The following is a 16,822-nucleotide window of genomic DNA, read 5'->3' on the forward strand; positions in this document are numbered from 1 at the left end:
TTCATTTCATAAGCACCCTTATTTGGTAGTCACTGAAGCATATTATTCATTTAAATTTGATAGATAATGCACATGCCGTATAGAGAAACCTGGCTTTCCTTGTGTCCATGCAATTGCAGCATGGAAGCATCAACATATTTCTCCATATATCCTTTGCTCGATGCATTACTCAGTTGACTCACTCCGTGATGCATATTTGGAAACCATATATCCACTTGGAGATAAATGTCAGTGGCATGCTCTAGATAATGTCATAAACCAGCTTGTACTTCCACCTAAGATTGGTAAACAATCAGGAAGACCAAGAAAAAAAAAGGATTCAATATCAAGGAGAAGAACGTCATCAATATAGATGCAGGAGGTGCAAACAGATTAGTCACAGCAGCCGATCATGCTCAGCCGCCATACCTCTTGATAGCATTGCCAACCAATAGCACCATTCAACTGAAGGACCATAATCACTCTACGCTATATTAAGACAATGGGGGCATGTTATGTGGTATGCGTGTGTTATGCAATGTAGTAAGGAATGCAATTAGTAGCTCAACCGCGTAATGTGTGTTTTGGCATAATAGACATTGGTTTTATGTGTTGTTTTGTTGGAAAAGTCATCTGTCATATTGTGTTGATAACATATCAATGACCCTAAATAGAAAAAACTCCAAAAGTTTGGAAAAAGTTCTCAAATTGGCAAAAATATTTGGTTACTGTAGGTTTCATCGGTAATTACCGTAATCCCTATGATAATCACATTTTTTCAATTTTTTGGCCCCCCACAAGCTTCCTAATGTATATTAAATGTAAAAACATGTAAAATATACATTCTTCAATGATCCAAAAGAGAAAAAACCCCAAAAGTTCTGAAAAAGTTTTCAAATTGGCACAAAAATTTGATTACCGTAGGGTTTTCGATAATTACCCATGAAACCTACAGTAATCAATTTATACTTGTTAGGAAAATTACAATAGAAATCATCGGTAATTACTGAAACCCGTATGGTAATCACATTCGACAATTTTTTTGGCCCCCACAAATCCTCTAATGTGTGTTAAATGCAACAACATGCAAAATATATATTCTTCAATGATTCTAAGGAGAAAAAATCCCAAAAGTTCTGAAAAGTTCTCAAATTGGCACAAAAATTTGATTACCATAGGATCTTCGGTAATTACCGATGAAACCTATGGTAATCAATTTATATTTGCTAGAAACATTACCATAGAAATCATCGGTAATTACCAAAACCCCTATGGTAATCACATTCGACAACTTTTTTGGCCCCCACAAGTCCCCTAATGTGTGTTAAATGCAACAACATGCAAAATATACATTATTCAATGATCCTAAGGAGAAAGAATTCCAAAAGTTCTAAAAAAGTTCTCAAATTGGCACAAAAATTTGATTACCATAGGACCTTTAGTAATTACTGATGAAATCTACAATAATCAATTTATACTTGCTGAAAAAATTACCGAAGGTTTCATCGGTAATTACCGAAACCCCTGTGGTAATCATATTTTACCAATTTTTTAGCCCCCACAAGTCCCCTAATGTGTGTTAAATGCAAAAACATACAAAATATATATTCTTCAATGATCCTAAGAAGAAAAAATTCTAAAAGTTCTGAAAAAAATTTCAAATTGGCAAAAAAATTTGATTGTCGTAGGGCTTTCTGTAATTACTGATGAAACCTTCGATAATTTTTTCAACAAGTATAAATTGATTACGGTAGGTTTTATCGGTAATTACCGAAGGCCCTATGGTAATCAAATTTTTGTGCCAATTTGAGAACTTTTTCAGAACTTTTAGGGTTTTTTCTCCTTAGGACCATTGAAAAATGTATATTTTGCATGTTTTTGCATTTAACACACATTAGGGGACTTGTGGGGGCCAAAAAAGGGGTAAAATGTGATTACCACAGGGGTTTCGATAATTACCGATAAAACCTTCGGTAATGATTTCAGCAAGTATAAATTGATTACCATAGGTTTCATCGGTAATTACCGAAGGCCCTATGGTAATCAAATTTTTGTGCCAATTTGAGAACTTTTTCAGAATTTTTGGGGTTTTTTCTCCGTAGGATCATTAAAGAATGTATATTTTGAATGTTTTTGCATTTAACACACATTAGGGGACTTGTGGGGGCCAAAAAATTGGTAAAATGTGATAACCATACGAGTTTCGGTAATTACCGATGAAACCTATCGTAAATTTTTCAGCAACTACAAATTGATTACCGTAGGTTTCATCGGTAATTACCGAAGGCCCTATGGTAATCCAGAACCAAAGGACGTTGCTCACCATTAAAACAGCAATTGAAGATCTACCAAAACCATCAAGTGGACCAAAATTGAAATCCAGAACCAAAGGACTAATTGGGAAGCAAACCATATTCCCAGCTATGGCTCCCAAAGCCCCAAAGAGAACATTCAATTGCTTCTCCGACCTCCTTGATGTAGATTTTTCAAAAGAAACCTTGGCGAGCAACGTCAAAAACTTAAAAACACCCACAAATCCTAGTAGAATCAGAACAAAATCGCCATTTGCTAAAGATCCAGATTCTTCCAATCCACCATTCAAGTTTTTCTGAAGCAACAAAGAAGAAAGAACCACAAGCAAGAAGGTAAAAGCATTCCGATTCTCGTAGAAATAAAGGCTAGATTGAAGATGGGCATCGTCGAGCATTAGCCTGAAGATCTGAGCATTGCTTTCATTGAACTCAAACTTGTTGTCCTTGGATTTGGTCCTCTTTCTAATCTCAACATTAGTTTTGGATGAAAACCCAGAAGCTAAATCGAAAGAGCCACAAAAAGTTTTCTTGTAATAGATCTAAAATAAGGACATCCAAGTTTTTTAAAATTTTTTTAAAGATGTAATGGATATTTAAAGGTAAAATAAAAAAGTTCACCAATACAAGAATATATATCGTCATAGCCCTTATAAAGAGGGCATTGGACCAAATTCCCCATAAATTAATCATATATAAACAAAAGGAAACATTCTCAAAAAAAATAAATAAAAAGTGAGTGGATGTATAGCATTATTCTTGTAGGGTATCTAGACATTTTACCGATGTTTAAGCCCAAGCCCATATCAAGGAAACTTACTCAGATAGGCGAAATTGACCCACTTAATGCGGCTGTCCATAAGTGGACCCCTTCCACTTTTGGGCCAATTTTACTGAACCACTCCCTGGCATCGTGTCAGCACACTTCAAAAAAGGTCCATCTTTTTCCCTTTCTGTGATATGAATAATAATAAAAAAAATGTTCCTCATCTGTCACCTTTTTTGCACCACTTTAATTCAAGCTCTTGGACCCTTTTTGTTCATTTTAAAAGCAAATTAAAGCATTCCCTAATGGTTTAAACTCAGACAAGTTGGGTCAATACAGAGGTCTATTCAAGCTCAAGCCAAAGTTTAAAACTATATTCCCTACAATTATATATAGTGCACCACCGCCCCCCTAATCAATCTTATCATCACCAATATTTTTCCCAATTTATAAAAGTACACAAATTATATCCATGCAAGCAACTTTCAAAAACTTTAGCTCTTAGAACTACGTATCTATTTGAAAATCCCACAAATCTAAAGTACCATAAAATAAAAGTTTCATGTAGATAATATTGCAAAGTGGAGCTTCTTCTTTTGTCTCTTTGTGCTTCCTTAAACTACCCATTATTGTCAAAAGCCAAACTTTATATTAGAATTGCCATGATATTTGTACAAAATAAATATAAACTTCAATTAATGAATCAAAATCCCAAATCAAAATAGTTAAAGTCATAAAAGAAGATTCAAAATGCCAACAAATTTATTAGTAATATAATTTGAAGAACTTTCTTCATTTTACAAAAAGCAGAACAAAATATTCTGCATTGGGTTCCGATTCCACCACCCAAGACTTAAACAGCAAAAACAAAAAAGCCATTGAATCCAAAAAAGTGTTCTAATCCAAATCCCCACAACTAATCTTCTTCAGTCAGAATCATATACCCAAAATCCAAATTCCATTTTCCAAGAATACCCCATCTGAGAAAAAAAAAATCCTAATTACACAAAATAACCCTTGTAATGGCTAGAACAAAGCAAGAAACAGTGAAGAAAAACAAAGTGACAAAGTCTCTAGCAGACCATTTCCTCACAGCTTTTGCTTCCATTCTCATGCTCTTAGCCCTCCTAAGCGCATCAACCTCCTTCATCAGATCAAATTCAACACCTTTCTTCTTCAACTCCTCAACACACTTAGCCAGCAATATCCCATCCTCTTTCTCTCTCTCCAAAAGCTTCTCCAAGTGGACCTCCATGTCTGTCTTGTACCGTACGGCCCAGATGATTCCCAGGGAGAACAAAAGCGAGCAGAGAGATGGAATCCATGATCTATGGCAGGCAACTCCATGTGGATCCCTCGAAGATGCGTTGAAGAGTAGGATTAGAGCGGTGGAGTGGAAGAGGAAGAAGAAGATGTAGAGCATCGTGATCTCCTTGCGAACAGAGTCGATCTGGGTCTCTTTGAGTGAGACTCTTCCGAGGATTAGTTCTTCTTCCTTGAGCCATTGCTTGAGAAGAAGCTTGTGGGTTGGTGTTTCGGCGATTTGGTGAAGTGGGTGTGGGGTTTTGGACTCCATGATTGATGGGTTTGTGCTTTGATCAGCCATGGATTTTCTTGCTCTTTGTAGAGATTGAGTTAGAGAGAGAAAGAGTGAAGTGAGAGAAGAGTTAGTGAGAGAGAGAGAGCGAGTAATGGGGAGGTGAGGATTTCAAAACGGTCTACAGCTTAAATCTTATAACGGTCTAATGTGGGAAGGATTTTTAAATGTGTGTTTCCGAAATCACCCTTGGTTTGTGAATGTAATATCGTACATTGCCCGCAACGTTTTGCAACGGCAAAAAACAGGCTTTCAGTTGAAATTACGTATTTGTCCTCCTATGCAACGGTCATATTGAATTAAATTAAGCAATTTGTGTTTTAATAAATATTCAACGATGCAGCATTAGAATTTTGAAGATTGTGGTGAATTTTGACTCACATGCAGTGTTTACAAGAAAAAAATATATATATATATATATTATTTTTTAATTTTTCTTTTTTTCATATATGATCAGCTTCACCTAATAATATATATTCTTGGAATAAAGCACTTTAGAATAAAACTTTTTTACTCGTATAGTACAGTCATCATTTATTAGATCTAAACTCTTCTAATTTTGCATAAACAAACAATACAATTCATTATAAATATCAAGTAAATCATAGCTTTAATTCATTTTTTTGGAAAAAGAAAAGTAATTCCATGAGATCTACCTCTTTTGTTCTTTTTTCCATATACAAAAATTTTTCACAAATATTATTTTGGTCATTAAAACGAGTGCATCTAACTTTATACAATTTAACTTCAAAAAAAAAAAAAAAACTTTATACAATTCATGATCATAATTATTCATAATTAATTTTTCATTATTTGTGCACTATTGAATATGCATATTCAATGACCAAAATAATTTGGTCAAATATCTTCCTTTATCAAAGAGATGAGGATTTGGATATTTCATATTATTTAAATTTTTGTGATGTGTAAAATGGAAAAATAATTGATTATTAATGCACTGCTTCTTTCCAAATCAAGAGTAACGATCGCATATATGGTTGAAATAGGGTCCATACCTTTTTATACAAGCCATTCTGATATCTTTGTCTCATAATCAATATTCAAAAGGAGGCATAATTCTTAGAAAAACAAATTTGGAGAGCTAGCTCATGAAACTTTATAATCAATAATTTCCAATCTGCTATAGTGCTTATAGACCCACATACAACTCAATGTTGCTCTCACTTTTATGGAGTTATTTGCAACCCACAGATGCATAATACCCTACCTAACCACCTTTTCTATAATTAATATCCATCTACTTTTATTTTTAGAAACAAAACAAATAAATAAATAAATAATTCTGGCTACAAGATGTACACAACGTAACATAAATAATATTCATGATTCACATCTTACTAAATATTTTTAGTTTGACCATATGTTTTTTAGCATTTTTCCCACTCTCACTTATTGTTTGTTGCATAATTAAAATGTGAAATCTATTTTTTCATATGAGAGAAAAATATGGTATATATATATACATATATATATAAATTATCAAAAACATGTATCCTTACAGCCTTTTTTCTTTTTGGTTAAGAAATTTATTATAGTCAAATGGAAGACTAACTGACAAGACCTTTCATATTTGCAAAGTTGAAAAAGTTGGAAGCGAAATTCTTTGTTTTCTGTTTTCTGCTTTCTCTTTTACATCAGAAATTACTAACAGCTACTTTAAAAGATATATTTCCGTAATGGAAAAACCCTTATTCTATTGGAGCCAAAACACTCTAGGACATGTACTGTAAAATTAGGCAGGCAGGCTCTTTAATTGATTAGACATATGTAAATTATCATAATCTCTGATTAATTTAGCCAACAAGATTGTTAACAAACTTTCTGAAAATTAATATGCAACGAATTGATATTAGACTTTTTGTAAGAAAAGGTATATCCTTAATTTCTGATACAAATATTGCTTAATATTGAACAACACTTCTGGCATCTGCAAGTTTATTGTTTTGTGGAAACTGTTTATAAGAGTTAAAAATAATAAAAAATAAAAAATAATTGGAATTAAAGTTGGGTTTAAGTTTTTCCAATAAATGCGTCAAGAAGTGGCTTTTGGAAGCAAAACCCATATTACTTTACCTCAAATGATCGCCAAAGTCAGCTTCAGAATAGTTTCTTTTTGCTTTACTTTCTCAAAACAGCTTTTTGGAACTTCAAGTTAGAGCAATTATAACCATGACTAACAGGGTAAGCAAAAGCAAAGTACTGCTACTACACACAGGGTTTCTCTAAAGAAATTTAACAAATCAAAGAATTAAGAAAATAAAGTGTCATACTAGTATATATATAACATATACATAACTTGATATTACCAAAACAAAAAAGGCGGAAAAAAAAAGGGTATACATACATGAAGGAAATACAGAGAATTACATATTACAGCAGAAAAAAAAAAAATATATATATATATATATATATAATTCGTTGATGGAAAACCAGTAGTGGAAACCAAAACATGAAGATGGATAAGCTGGGTTCCATATCCATTTCTCTTAAAGTTTCTTCTTCAAAAACAAACTGTGATCAAGTATACTAAGCTGGGCTCATGACCTTTTTCTCAATTATGCTTATCTTTGTCTCTAAAAGAACTGAAAGTAAAAGCAGGTAGACGATCCATTTGGTTCAGGATTTTCATGAATCTTCAAATTATACACCAAGCTGCTCAACTTTTGCTTAGTAACCGAAGCCTGCAATTCTTGAATCTCCCTGATACTTTCTGAGAGTAGAAAGACATAGAATATAACCAAGAAAATCATGCAGAGAAAATACAAAGCTTTTGTTGCATTGAAGAAAATGTAATAAGCAGCCAAAGATAGATAATACATGATGGAAATGAACCTTTTTTGTATAGAGAGACAGCGAGCTAGTAGTGGAAGAGAGAAATTGATGGGGTTATGGGCTATGCTAAACCAAAGAAGTTAGAGGGACTTAAAAGAAAGAAATTAAAAAATAAAAAATGAAAAAACAGAAGCCCAAAATTTGGCAGACAACAAAAACGTGATGTGTATTTTCTGTTATTGCTTCTCTGGATAAATTTGTGGTCATACAAAAAATTTGGTTGGCAGTCAATAGGTGGTTGTAGGGTACATATCACTCTCTCACTCTCTTCAGCTCCCAACCTCCTATAAAAGATATATATTTATTACTTCCATATTTCATTTTCCAATTTATATTTTTTATATAAAAAAAAAATTCCCATATTGGTTGTCCTTATATATTATATATATATATATATATATATGATACAGATAGCATTGCATGGCTGATTGGGGCTAAACAAATACTTAATGCCCTCTGTGTGTCATCCCCACAATAAGCCATCTCAAAGTTATTTATTTCATTTCTCAACAAATATGCCTATTGAGCATTTATTGAAAGTATCAATGACATAGCTACTTCATCAGATTTAGAGGAGGAGATTTCTGGAAAATGATTTTAGAGGGTTCTGTGTATCTCCATTTTTGTATTATTATGCTTATGCACACCCCATTAAGATTTTTTTTTTTTTTTTTTTTTTTTTTTTTTTTTTGGTTGTGATTCTTGGAAATAGATGGAGCTCATTCAAGAAGGGTTTGGCTTTAAAAAGGTATTTAATTTCTTACCCTTTTGTCCCTCACAAGTTTTTTTTTTTTCCTCTGTATTTATTTTTAATTTTCATCTTCCAATATAAGAATATATGCATTCACCTTTCATGCACTGAAATATTGAACATGTCCATATCCAATGGTATCCCCCACCACCACCCCTATCCACTCTTTTATTTCTGACCCCTGCTCATCCCATGCCTTGCACATTGAAAAACCAGTAAAAAAGTTGCAATAATTAAAGAAGATTTTCTAGTCAAATTTTTTTGTATTAATTTAGTAAAACCTCCACAACATATACATAGTTTATAATACATAATTCTCATTATGTATTCCTTAGTTTCTAAACTAAACCTTCCAAAGCTCTCAATGCTCATTTCTTTTTTCTTTTCTTTTTTTAGAGAGAAGCTTGTAACTTTATGTACTCCATGCTGTAGTTAGATCCTGTAAAGCATTCTCACTTCAATCAGTGAGGTAGATGGGATTCCAAGTCCAGTGGCTGGTCTCCTGCAATTCCGTCGAAGAAATCCATAGACAACATCAATTGCAATCTTCTTCATGAAAGAAGAAGTCTCACTTGCCATGACATAAGTGTTTCCCATCATGTAAGCCACACCAGCTTCTTTAGCTTCCATGAGCTCCTTCACTTCCTCAGAGGATCCTAAACTTAGAAACCCCACTTCTCTTCTTCTCTCTGCTCCACCACCATCAACCCCTTCATCTCCGGTTGCATCATTCGTATTGTCTGGTGATTGCTTTCTGACTGTCATGTTATCACTGCTGCACTCTTGTTTCAAGAACTCTGCGACCTTCTCAATCAGATTGTTTTCGAAGTTATAGCTATCCATCATATCTTTGTAACCATACCTGGCCATGAAAACATGTATCACAAAGTCGATGAAATTGTACCAAATAAGATTGTTTACAATTGAATAACTTATCAACAACAAAGTCGATGAAATTGTACCAAATAAGATTGTTTACAATTGAATAACTTATCAACAACATATACCTCACTATACACCGGAAGATACGTAAGTCTGGTGTGCCAATACGGCTAACAAGAAAACGTTCACCACCTGGAACATTCGGTACCATAAATAACTTAAGGTTGACGAAGATGAGAATCCGATGAAATGCAGGGAAGTTTGTGACAAAATGTGCAAACATTGGAGGGATACTAGAGGTGAGATTGGAGTAAACTAGACAGATTCCAGGAACCCTTGCGATTCCTAGGCTCGGTCCAAGGCTTAAGAAACTATCCAAGCAGACCTTGTTCTGCAGCTCAAAGGCATCTTTCTTTGAAGTCCCATAATGCCAGGATGACATGAAAGACATAACAACCAGAGAGATTATAAGTGGAAGCCAACCTCCTTTATGTACTTTGGCAAAGCATGAAGAAATATAAAGCATTTCCACTGATCCAAAGATCGCTACGAATAAGACTGCCAATAAAATGTTTCGCTTCCAAACCATACAGATGACTAAAAACATCAAGCAGGTTGTGATGAACATCACTGTGATTACAGCAAGACCTGTAAAACATAACATCATTTCAACAAAACTCATTTAAAAAACAAACAAGGAGAGCCAAAAAGAGAGGAAAGGAGGGGAAACACACAAACCATATGCATTGCCAATCATATTGGTGTCTCTAAATCCAGTAACAACAGCTAGACAAAGCAACATCAATATCCAGTTTGCCTCTGGTATGTATATCTGCCCATGTATCTGATTCGAAGTGTGCTTTATTTTCACTCGAGGGAAGCACCTGAGTGCCCTACACTGACTGATTATGGAGAAAGTAGCTGAGATTATTGCTTGACTTCCCACCATCGTGGCTAGAGTTGCAATAACAAACACTGGCCAAAAGATAGGCTCTGTATGGGCAAGGACAAGTAAAAAAACACTTACATATTGGCTTCCCAAAAGCTTTTTAGCATATGAAGGTCCATTTTGTGCTTAGCTTTTAGCGAAACACACCACTTACTTGGTGAAAAAGAAAATACCAGTTAAGGCTTACCTGGAATGGCCTTGAAAAAGCTATTTTGAAGATCCATTTTGTTCTTTGAAAGATAAGCAGCTTCACCCATGTAACCAAGAACCAAACAAGGGTAAACAAGCCCTGTGAATGCAATCTGCCAAACAATAATCCTAGGGTCTTTAGAATCAAACCTCTTTTCTTTTCCTTTCTTTTACTCCCAATCTTTTATGAAAGCACATTAAAGAGGATGAATGAAGTGAAATAACTACCCTGACAGAGAGTTGGGAAAAATGGCCAAGATCAGCAAACATAGCTTCTGCACCTGTTATAGCCCCCCCACCCCAACCCCAAAAAAAAAAAAAAAAAAAATTAGCTTTATCAAAAGTGGAAGGTTCCCAAACTACAAGGCTAATATGTCAACACCTTCCTCTACAAACCAACCTGTGAGACAGAGAACTATGCCTCCAAGTGAGTTCCATCCAACTCTTCCTGTTTTTCTAAAGAATTTATAAATATAGTGCGGCGACAGACCACGTATTACACTGGGGTTCCAATGAAATATGTTGTAGATTCCTACTCCACCGACACATAGCAGCCATGATACCATGATTGGAGCAAAAAGAAATCCAACTCTATGTGTTCCAAAATGCTGAAGAGTAAAAAGGCCAACCAGGATGATGCAGGTTATGAGCACAGTATAATCTAGCATGAAAAACACGAATTCCTTAGAAACAAAAAATATAAACAAGTGGTTTTCACTGAGAATTTAACATAAAAAAACCGTATCCAAGTCAAAGGTAATACTAATACTAACAGCCTCCACGAAGCAGGAGGGAAAAAGAAAAGGAATAACTTGTTTTGATTTACTTACTCTCGTCTAGCTCTGTAGCCTTGATTTTGATTCCATAAACTGCAGAAACAACTGCAAGGAGATATATATAATAAAGCATTATCATTGAAGACTGCAGAATGAAACCACAAACAGGAAACAATATCAAATTCCATTGAGGAAAGGATCAAATAGAACAGACATAGGTCGAACTTAAAGACACACCAGACATTGTTGGAGTAAGGATTCCATCACCGATAACCATGCTAGTTCCAAGAAGAACAACAAGCAGCAATACAACGCGAGAACTCTTATACCTCTCAAAGAACTCCTTCATGAGTAAGCTTGTCCTTGTCTCCCTTTTAGATATCTCAGAATTGCAAGAACAAATATGCTTATCTGCTGGATATCCAGTGCTCAAAAGGCCTACCCTTGAGTTTTGACATAGTAGTGCATACAAAGCAAACGTTCCGCCTGCAAAGCCAAAAGACATTTTTTTATTTCCAACGAAACTCAAGCAGCATATATCCTCAAACACCAAATAAGGATCAACACGAGCACACCTTCACCATTTTCATCTGCTCCTAATGCAAATATAATGTACTTGCAAAGTGGGATAAGAGTCAAACTCCAGAAAACCAAAGAAAGTACCCCTAGAATTTCAACATCTTCCTCATAAAGTTGCAGATTACCCGAAAACGTGCTTTTGTAAACATATATAGGAGATGTGCTAAGATCCCCATAAACAACCCCAAGAGTCTGGTAAGCAAGACATAAAGTAGTCCTGTAAAAGTTCTGCAGATAAAGGCAAACAAGAAGAAGTTTTAATATGTTCACAAATTATAGAGGCAATCATCAGCAGAGAAATAGAAACCAACATACAATGAACGCACCAAAAAAAAAAAAAAAAGTTAAAACCTACAAAATCAAAATGCCAGAACATTTATCTTATAACTAAAAATAACAGGAAGACTGGATTAAGACTATTAGTCGATGTCAAAAACTCAAATAAGGAATACCACAACAGAGTTTGACCATATATATAATAGAAAAGGTCCACAATCCACACTCCCCTATCAAAAAAGAAAAAGAAAAAGAATTCCTTACCGACCAACGCTAAGAAATTGAACAACAAAAAAAGCTTTTTCTTAGTTAATAATAGAAAGTAGAAAGAAAAAGAAAATAAGTGAGAAAAAAAAAAAAAAATCAAGCATCTATTTTGGAGTGAAAACCAGTAAAACAGTGCTTTAACTTCATTCTAGAACAGAGTAAAACGAACCATACTAATCAAAACTAAACCACCCTACTTTGAAAGTAACAGATGAAAAAAAAGAACAAGAAGCAGAAAAGGATCATAATCGACATAGAAACAGAGCAGACTGTTGCACTTACCGCTCTTGATTTCCAGCTTGAATGATCTGATACCAGGTCCATTTCCCTACCCTTTTGAATACCAAAACCGCAACTTCGCTCAAGTAACTTAAAAGAGAAAACCAATAAACCGGGTAAAAGAAGCACTTAAACTTGTCCAATATTTCCAAAAGGCTAAAAGAGAAGAGGAATTACTGATAAACACAGTTTAAGGCCCTGTCCTTCCCTTTCAAGTGGGATTTTCTAAAGAAAGCCATTTTTGTGGAAAGAGAAAGACACAAAAACAAGCGCACATATACTGAAGGGTAGTTATAACTTGCAACTCCCTCAAGTAAAGTAGGTTGAATTATGTGTACACCATTTGTCAAAGTAAGAAAAATCTTTTATATTTTTATTAATTTTTTGACAATACCGGTCAGATGGGTTTGATAAAAATTTAATTTTCAATGCATACATGTATAGAGAGAAAAACCTTCTTACTATATATTATATATATATAGTAACTCTTCTATAACCGCTGCATGATTTGGAAAACACATTAGAATAAATATCATATCAGGTTTTGGTCAATCATATGATATATAAATATTTATATATTGCTAAGATATATTTTGCTTGTGTCACATGATATGGGGAGTATGGTATGACAATTCTATAACAACGACTATGGCTTTTCTAGTTGGATGTGCGTCGGAAATTTCCGGACGGAAACTACAATTTTTTTTTTTTTTTTTTTTTTTTTTTGGTACAAGTAAAATGTTTTCCTGCTGGTGTTGTCACGAAAGGGAACAAAAGGTTTTCATCAGATTCTCCTTCCGTGGAGTAAAAACAGAGTAAATAAAATGTTAAAAGGGCTAATTCAAAGGAGATAACAAAGATGAGAAAAACTATAAAATTCAATAGAAAAACAGAAGGGAAATTCATGATCCTCTTTCAGCTTTTCCCTTTCATATATTGAATATTAATAACCGTCAGAAATCAAAAGATATTTGTCTGTACTTTCTTTTCCCCTTTTTTTTTTTTTTTTTTCTTCTTTCTCTTTCAGGAATAAAAGAGCAAGACTGGTCATGCAAGAAACAAAGGTATATTAAGGTAGAAAAAGGATATTCTTTCTTATCTAAGGAAAATTTTATGAGATTTTCTCGAACAATTTGTGAGATTCTCTCAAACAAGTATGCTAGAAATATTACACGTATAGCAGTAGGGAACTTGTTCCTACAATTTTCCCTCCTTTCCTTTTTTCTAATTTCTAATAAAATGTTTCATTGCATTTGAAATTGGATATCCTAATCTATTTGAATAAAAACTAATAATTGGATTTGGAAATAAATAACTACAAAACCACAAGTTTAATTCTCTGGGGTTGTACCGGATTGCTTGGATACAGCAATCTTTGAACACTTAACGTAACAAACACCCCCCCCCCCCCAAAAAAAAAAAAAAAAGAAAAACAAAAAAAAGGAGGGTGTGTAAGCTGATCTGCGTATAATCAAATAAATTTTAGTTTCATGACATGTTTCAGCCTAATCATACAACTTTTATTTTGCTGTCAACGAATATCACATCGATAATAAGATTTTCGGATAAAAGACTCAAGATTCTTCTAGCATCCAATTCCCAGAGCTATCGATCAGTAAACAGAACCAATATGCAACCAAATATTTAATTTAGTATGAAATACTTGAACTGTGAATCTGTTTGCCATTGTTCGTAGAAATAACAAAAATAATTTACAACAGGCACCTGAGCATTATAAACCATGTAAACAAATCACCAGACCCATGATTTTCTGACCAATAGAACAGTGTTTCCAAATCAATTGTTTGGAGACCGAGTCCCCACTAAAGTTTCTCCACTAACACATATATATGAATGGTAGCACCAGGAACTGCACACACGATCTTGACCAAGGAAGTCTAATGCAAATACTCGTTCTTCCTTCGCATGAATTTCCTTGGGAATCTGCTCTGTAAGTGCAAAATTCACCTTTGTGTCAAAACCAAACTGCCATTCTTAAATAGCCTTGCAAATTTCAGCATATGCAACAAGCTGAGCTTTTGCAAATACCACCTTCTCGGTATGGATAATTCTACAAATCAGATCGTGTACTTGTGATTGTACAGGCTATGTTTATTCCTCCTTACTTCACTGACCGCACACCTACGGTTCTTACACGGAACCGATATTGAGGTTGAGACTCTTCTTCATCGTCATCATCATCGTCATCTTCTTCACTAGAATCATCTTCAACTCTATCCCACCGTGCATAGTCCAGAGCTGAGTGTCCCTTTGGTTTTGGGATCGCTTGCCATCCTTTAGGATCTTTTTTGGGCAATTCTATGGTTTTCTCTGCTTGAGGAGCAACAACTTCAGCAGTAGTAATCCTTGCAGAGCCCACTTTTCTATCCCTTTCTTGTTCAAACCTCACGGAGTTGCTTTTTTTATCCCTTTCTTGTTTAGATAAATCCTCTTTGATCAGCATTTTGGGTGATATTACACTAGCATCAACAGTAGTCCTATTACTCTCAGCATCCTGAACTGTTTCAGCACATGCAACTACTGCATTTTCTTCCTCGTCCATTTCTTCCCCATATCTATTTGGCTCAGCTTCATCAGTATATTCTTCCTCTTCTTCTAACTCTGCTTCTGATTCGGGTATAGGAGCAAGTGACTTTCCTTGAGCAGGGAAAAATGAAAAATATCTTAATGGCCACAGAAAAGGAAAATAATACAATTGAATTTTCGCATGGTAAGGACCATATGCAATGAAAATGTGATCTCATCCACCAGGAGGACCAAATGTCATCAAAATATGATCCCAGCCATCTGGAAAGCAATCAAATTACGACATGATATAGTCAACACTTGTTATCTTATGTTACCCTCCCGTGTTAAAGCCTACAGGTAAAGAAAATTCTATTAAACCCACAAAAACAATACAGTATACATGTTCATATGCATTTGTATTTTAACTTGTAAGTTTGATCTCTGAACTCCATTCTAATCCAAAGTTTTTTTATTACCACGTACAATAATTTTATATTGATGATGGAATTCTAGCAAAGAAGAAAGAGATAGTACCAATTGTGTCTTCAAGCGTGCTTGAAGGTTTTGATACACTTCTGATGATGGATTCAACTCTATGAGCCTATTGACATCAAAAAGAGCCGAATGGTATTCCTTGAGGGTCACCAGAGTCTGAGCACGTAACATCAACGCTCCAGTGTGATCGCGATCAAGCTCAAGTACTGAGGTGCATTCATCTGCTGCCTAAGACGTTTGGAAATATGTCAGTTAAGAATTCAACTTCCCGAAAGCAAATATATATAATTATGCATACAATCAACTCAACATGCAAAAAACAAAGTACACAGGGCCACATAACACCGGAGTTTCAAATATAGAGTTTTTACACTTCAAAAAACTATGATATTTCTCCAAAATCTATAACCCTTGTTGCTTTTTTTGTCAAAACCAATTTCAATATTATTTTTTTGGCAAAATTTTGAAGTCCCAGACTATTCCAACTCCATCCTTTTTGCTTCGCCACCTGATCAAAGGCTCAGAAACCATACATAATGTGGTAAAAGGTATTATCTTTTTTAGTAAATTCTTCAAATGAATTCTATCCTCGATAAAGATTTGCGTGAATAATTTATTACAAAAATCAGCTCTAAACCTTAACTAGGAATTTAGCAAGTAGATTCAAATCTTACCGACAACTAAAAATTGATAACAACATCATTATTTTCTCAAAACCTGCTAAAAAAATTTCTCGAAATTGTCAAAATTCTAATTTTTTTTTTTTTTTCCTTTTAATCAAACAACTTTAAAAAAAAAATTAAAAAAAAAACAACAATAAAAATGGAAAAAAAACCGCAATTAAAATTAAAAAGAAAACGAGTAGCGAAAAAGAGAACCTTGTTGAAATCGTGAAGGTTCAAAAAACAAGCAGCTCTGTTGCTGTGGAGGGCGATCTTCTGGGGCTTAGTCTTGGCCATGGAAAGGGCTTCCGTGTAAAACCCCAAAGCCTCCCAGTACTTTCCTTCCCGGTACATCTGATGGGCCCTTTCAATCTTGTTCGTCGGCGCCGATGCCATTCTTTTATCGCCCACCACCAACCAATCTCCGCTGTCCAAAGTTTCCTATTTCAAATTATTTTACAGAATCTTCGCGCTAAGAAGACTGATAAGCATACTGAGAACCAAAAATAAAAGAATGAGTCTCAGAGAGAAAGATAGAGATATAAAAGTTTGAAGCTGTTTTTGAGTGCTTGATTACAGCAATGATGATTTTGCGGAGTTTCAGACAAACATGGTTTTTATTTATTTTTTTTTTTTTTTTTGAATTTTTTTTTTTTTTGAATTTTTTTTTTTGTTTTTTTAAAC

General features: G+C 34.4%; 3 protein-coding genes and 1 long non-coding RNA gene across 5 annotated transcripts; all 4 read right to left on the reverse strand.

Moving 5' to 3' along the window:
• Positions 1-3,789: 3,789 nt before the first annotated feature.
• LOC107418074 (uncharacterized) lies at positions 3,790-4,761 on the reverse strand. Its single transcript, XM_016026743.4, has one exon. It carries the CDS (start codon positions 4,658-4,660, stop codon positions 4,052-4,054), a length of 609 nt encoding a protein of 202 aa, XP_015882229.1. The 5' UTR covers positions 4,661-4,761; the 3' UTR covers positions 3,790-4,051.
• A 2,159-nt stretch (positions 4,762-6,920) lies between these two features.
• LOC112491698 (uncharacterized) lies at positions 6,921-7,754 on the reverse strand. Its single transcript, XR_003056078.3, has 2 exons — positions 7,505-7,754; positions 6,921-7,382 (listed from the first exon to the last, which is right to left on the reverse strand). It is a non-coding gene; the product is annotated as an uncharacterized LOC112491698 (long non-coding RNA).
• A 744-nt stretch (positions 7,755-8,498) lies between these two features.
• On the reverse strand, positions 8,499-12,858 carry LOC107418061 (probable potassium transporter 13). 2 transcript variants are annotated; one of them, XM_048473633.2, is made up of 10 exons: positions 12,456-12,858; positions 11,756-11,858; positions 11,289-11,537; positions 11,106-11,156; positions 10,676-10,936; positions 10,504-10,556; positions 10,274-10,388; positions 9,876-10,130; positions 9,263-9,785; positions 8,499-9,117 (listed from the first exon to the last, which is right to left on the reverse strand). In XM_048473633.2, the coding sequence occupies exons 1-10, from the start codon at positions 12,495-12,497 to the stop codon at positions 8,688-8,690; spliced, it is 2,082 nt and encodes a 693-aa protein (XP_048329590.2). In that variant the 5' UTR covers positions 12,498-12,858; the 3' UTR covers positions 8,499-8,687. The 2 variants fall into 2 exon arrangements, with proteins under 2 accessions (XP_048329590.2, XP_015882215.4); XM_016026729.4 differs by having other exon boundaries at positions 11,627-11,858; positions 12,456-12,845.
• Positions 12,859-14,068: 1,210 nt separating this feature from the next.
• Positions 14,069-16,799, reverse strand: LOC107418067 (uncharacterized). Its single transcript, XM_016026736.4, has 3 exons — positions 16,355-16,799; positions 15,516-15,704; positions 14,069-15,105 (listed from the first exon to the last, which is right to left on the reverse strand). Exons 1-3 carry the CDS (start codon positions 16,532-16,534, stop codon positions 14,575-14,577), a joined length of 900 nt encoding a protein of 299 aa, XP_015882222.2. The 5' UTR covers positions 16,535-16,799; the 3' UTR covers positions 14,069-14,574.
• Positions 16,800-16,822: the final 23 nt, after the last annotated feature.

This window comes from Ziziphus jujuba, chromosome 2, assembly GCF_031755915.1.
Source record: "Ziziphus jujuba cultivar Dongzao chromosome 2, ASM3175591v1".
NCBI classification, from domain to species: domain Eukaryota; kingdom Viridiplantae; phylum Streptophyta; class Magnoliopsida; order Rosales; family Rhamnaceae; genus Ziziphus; species Ziziphus jujuba.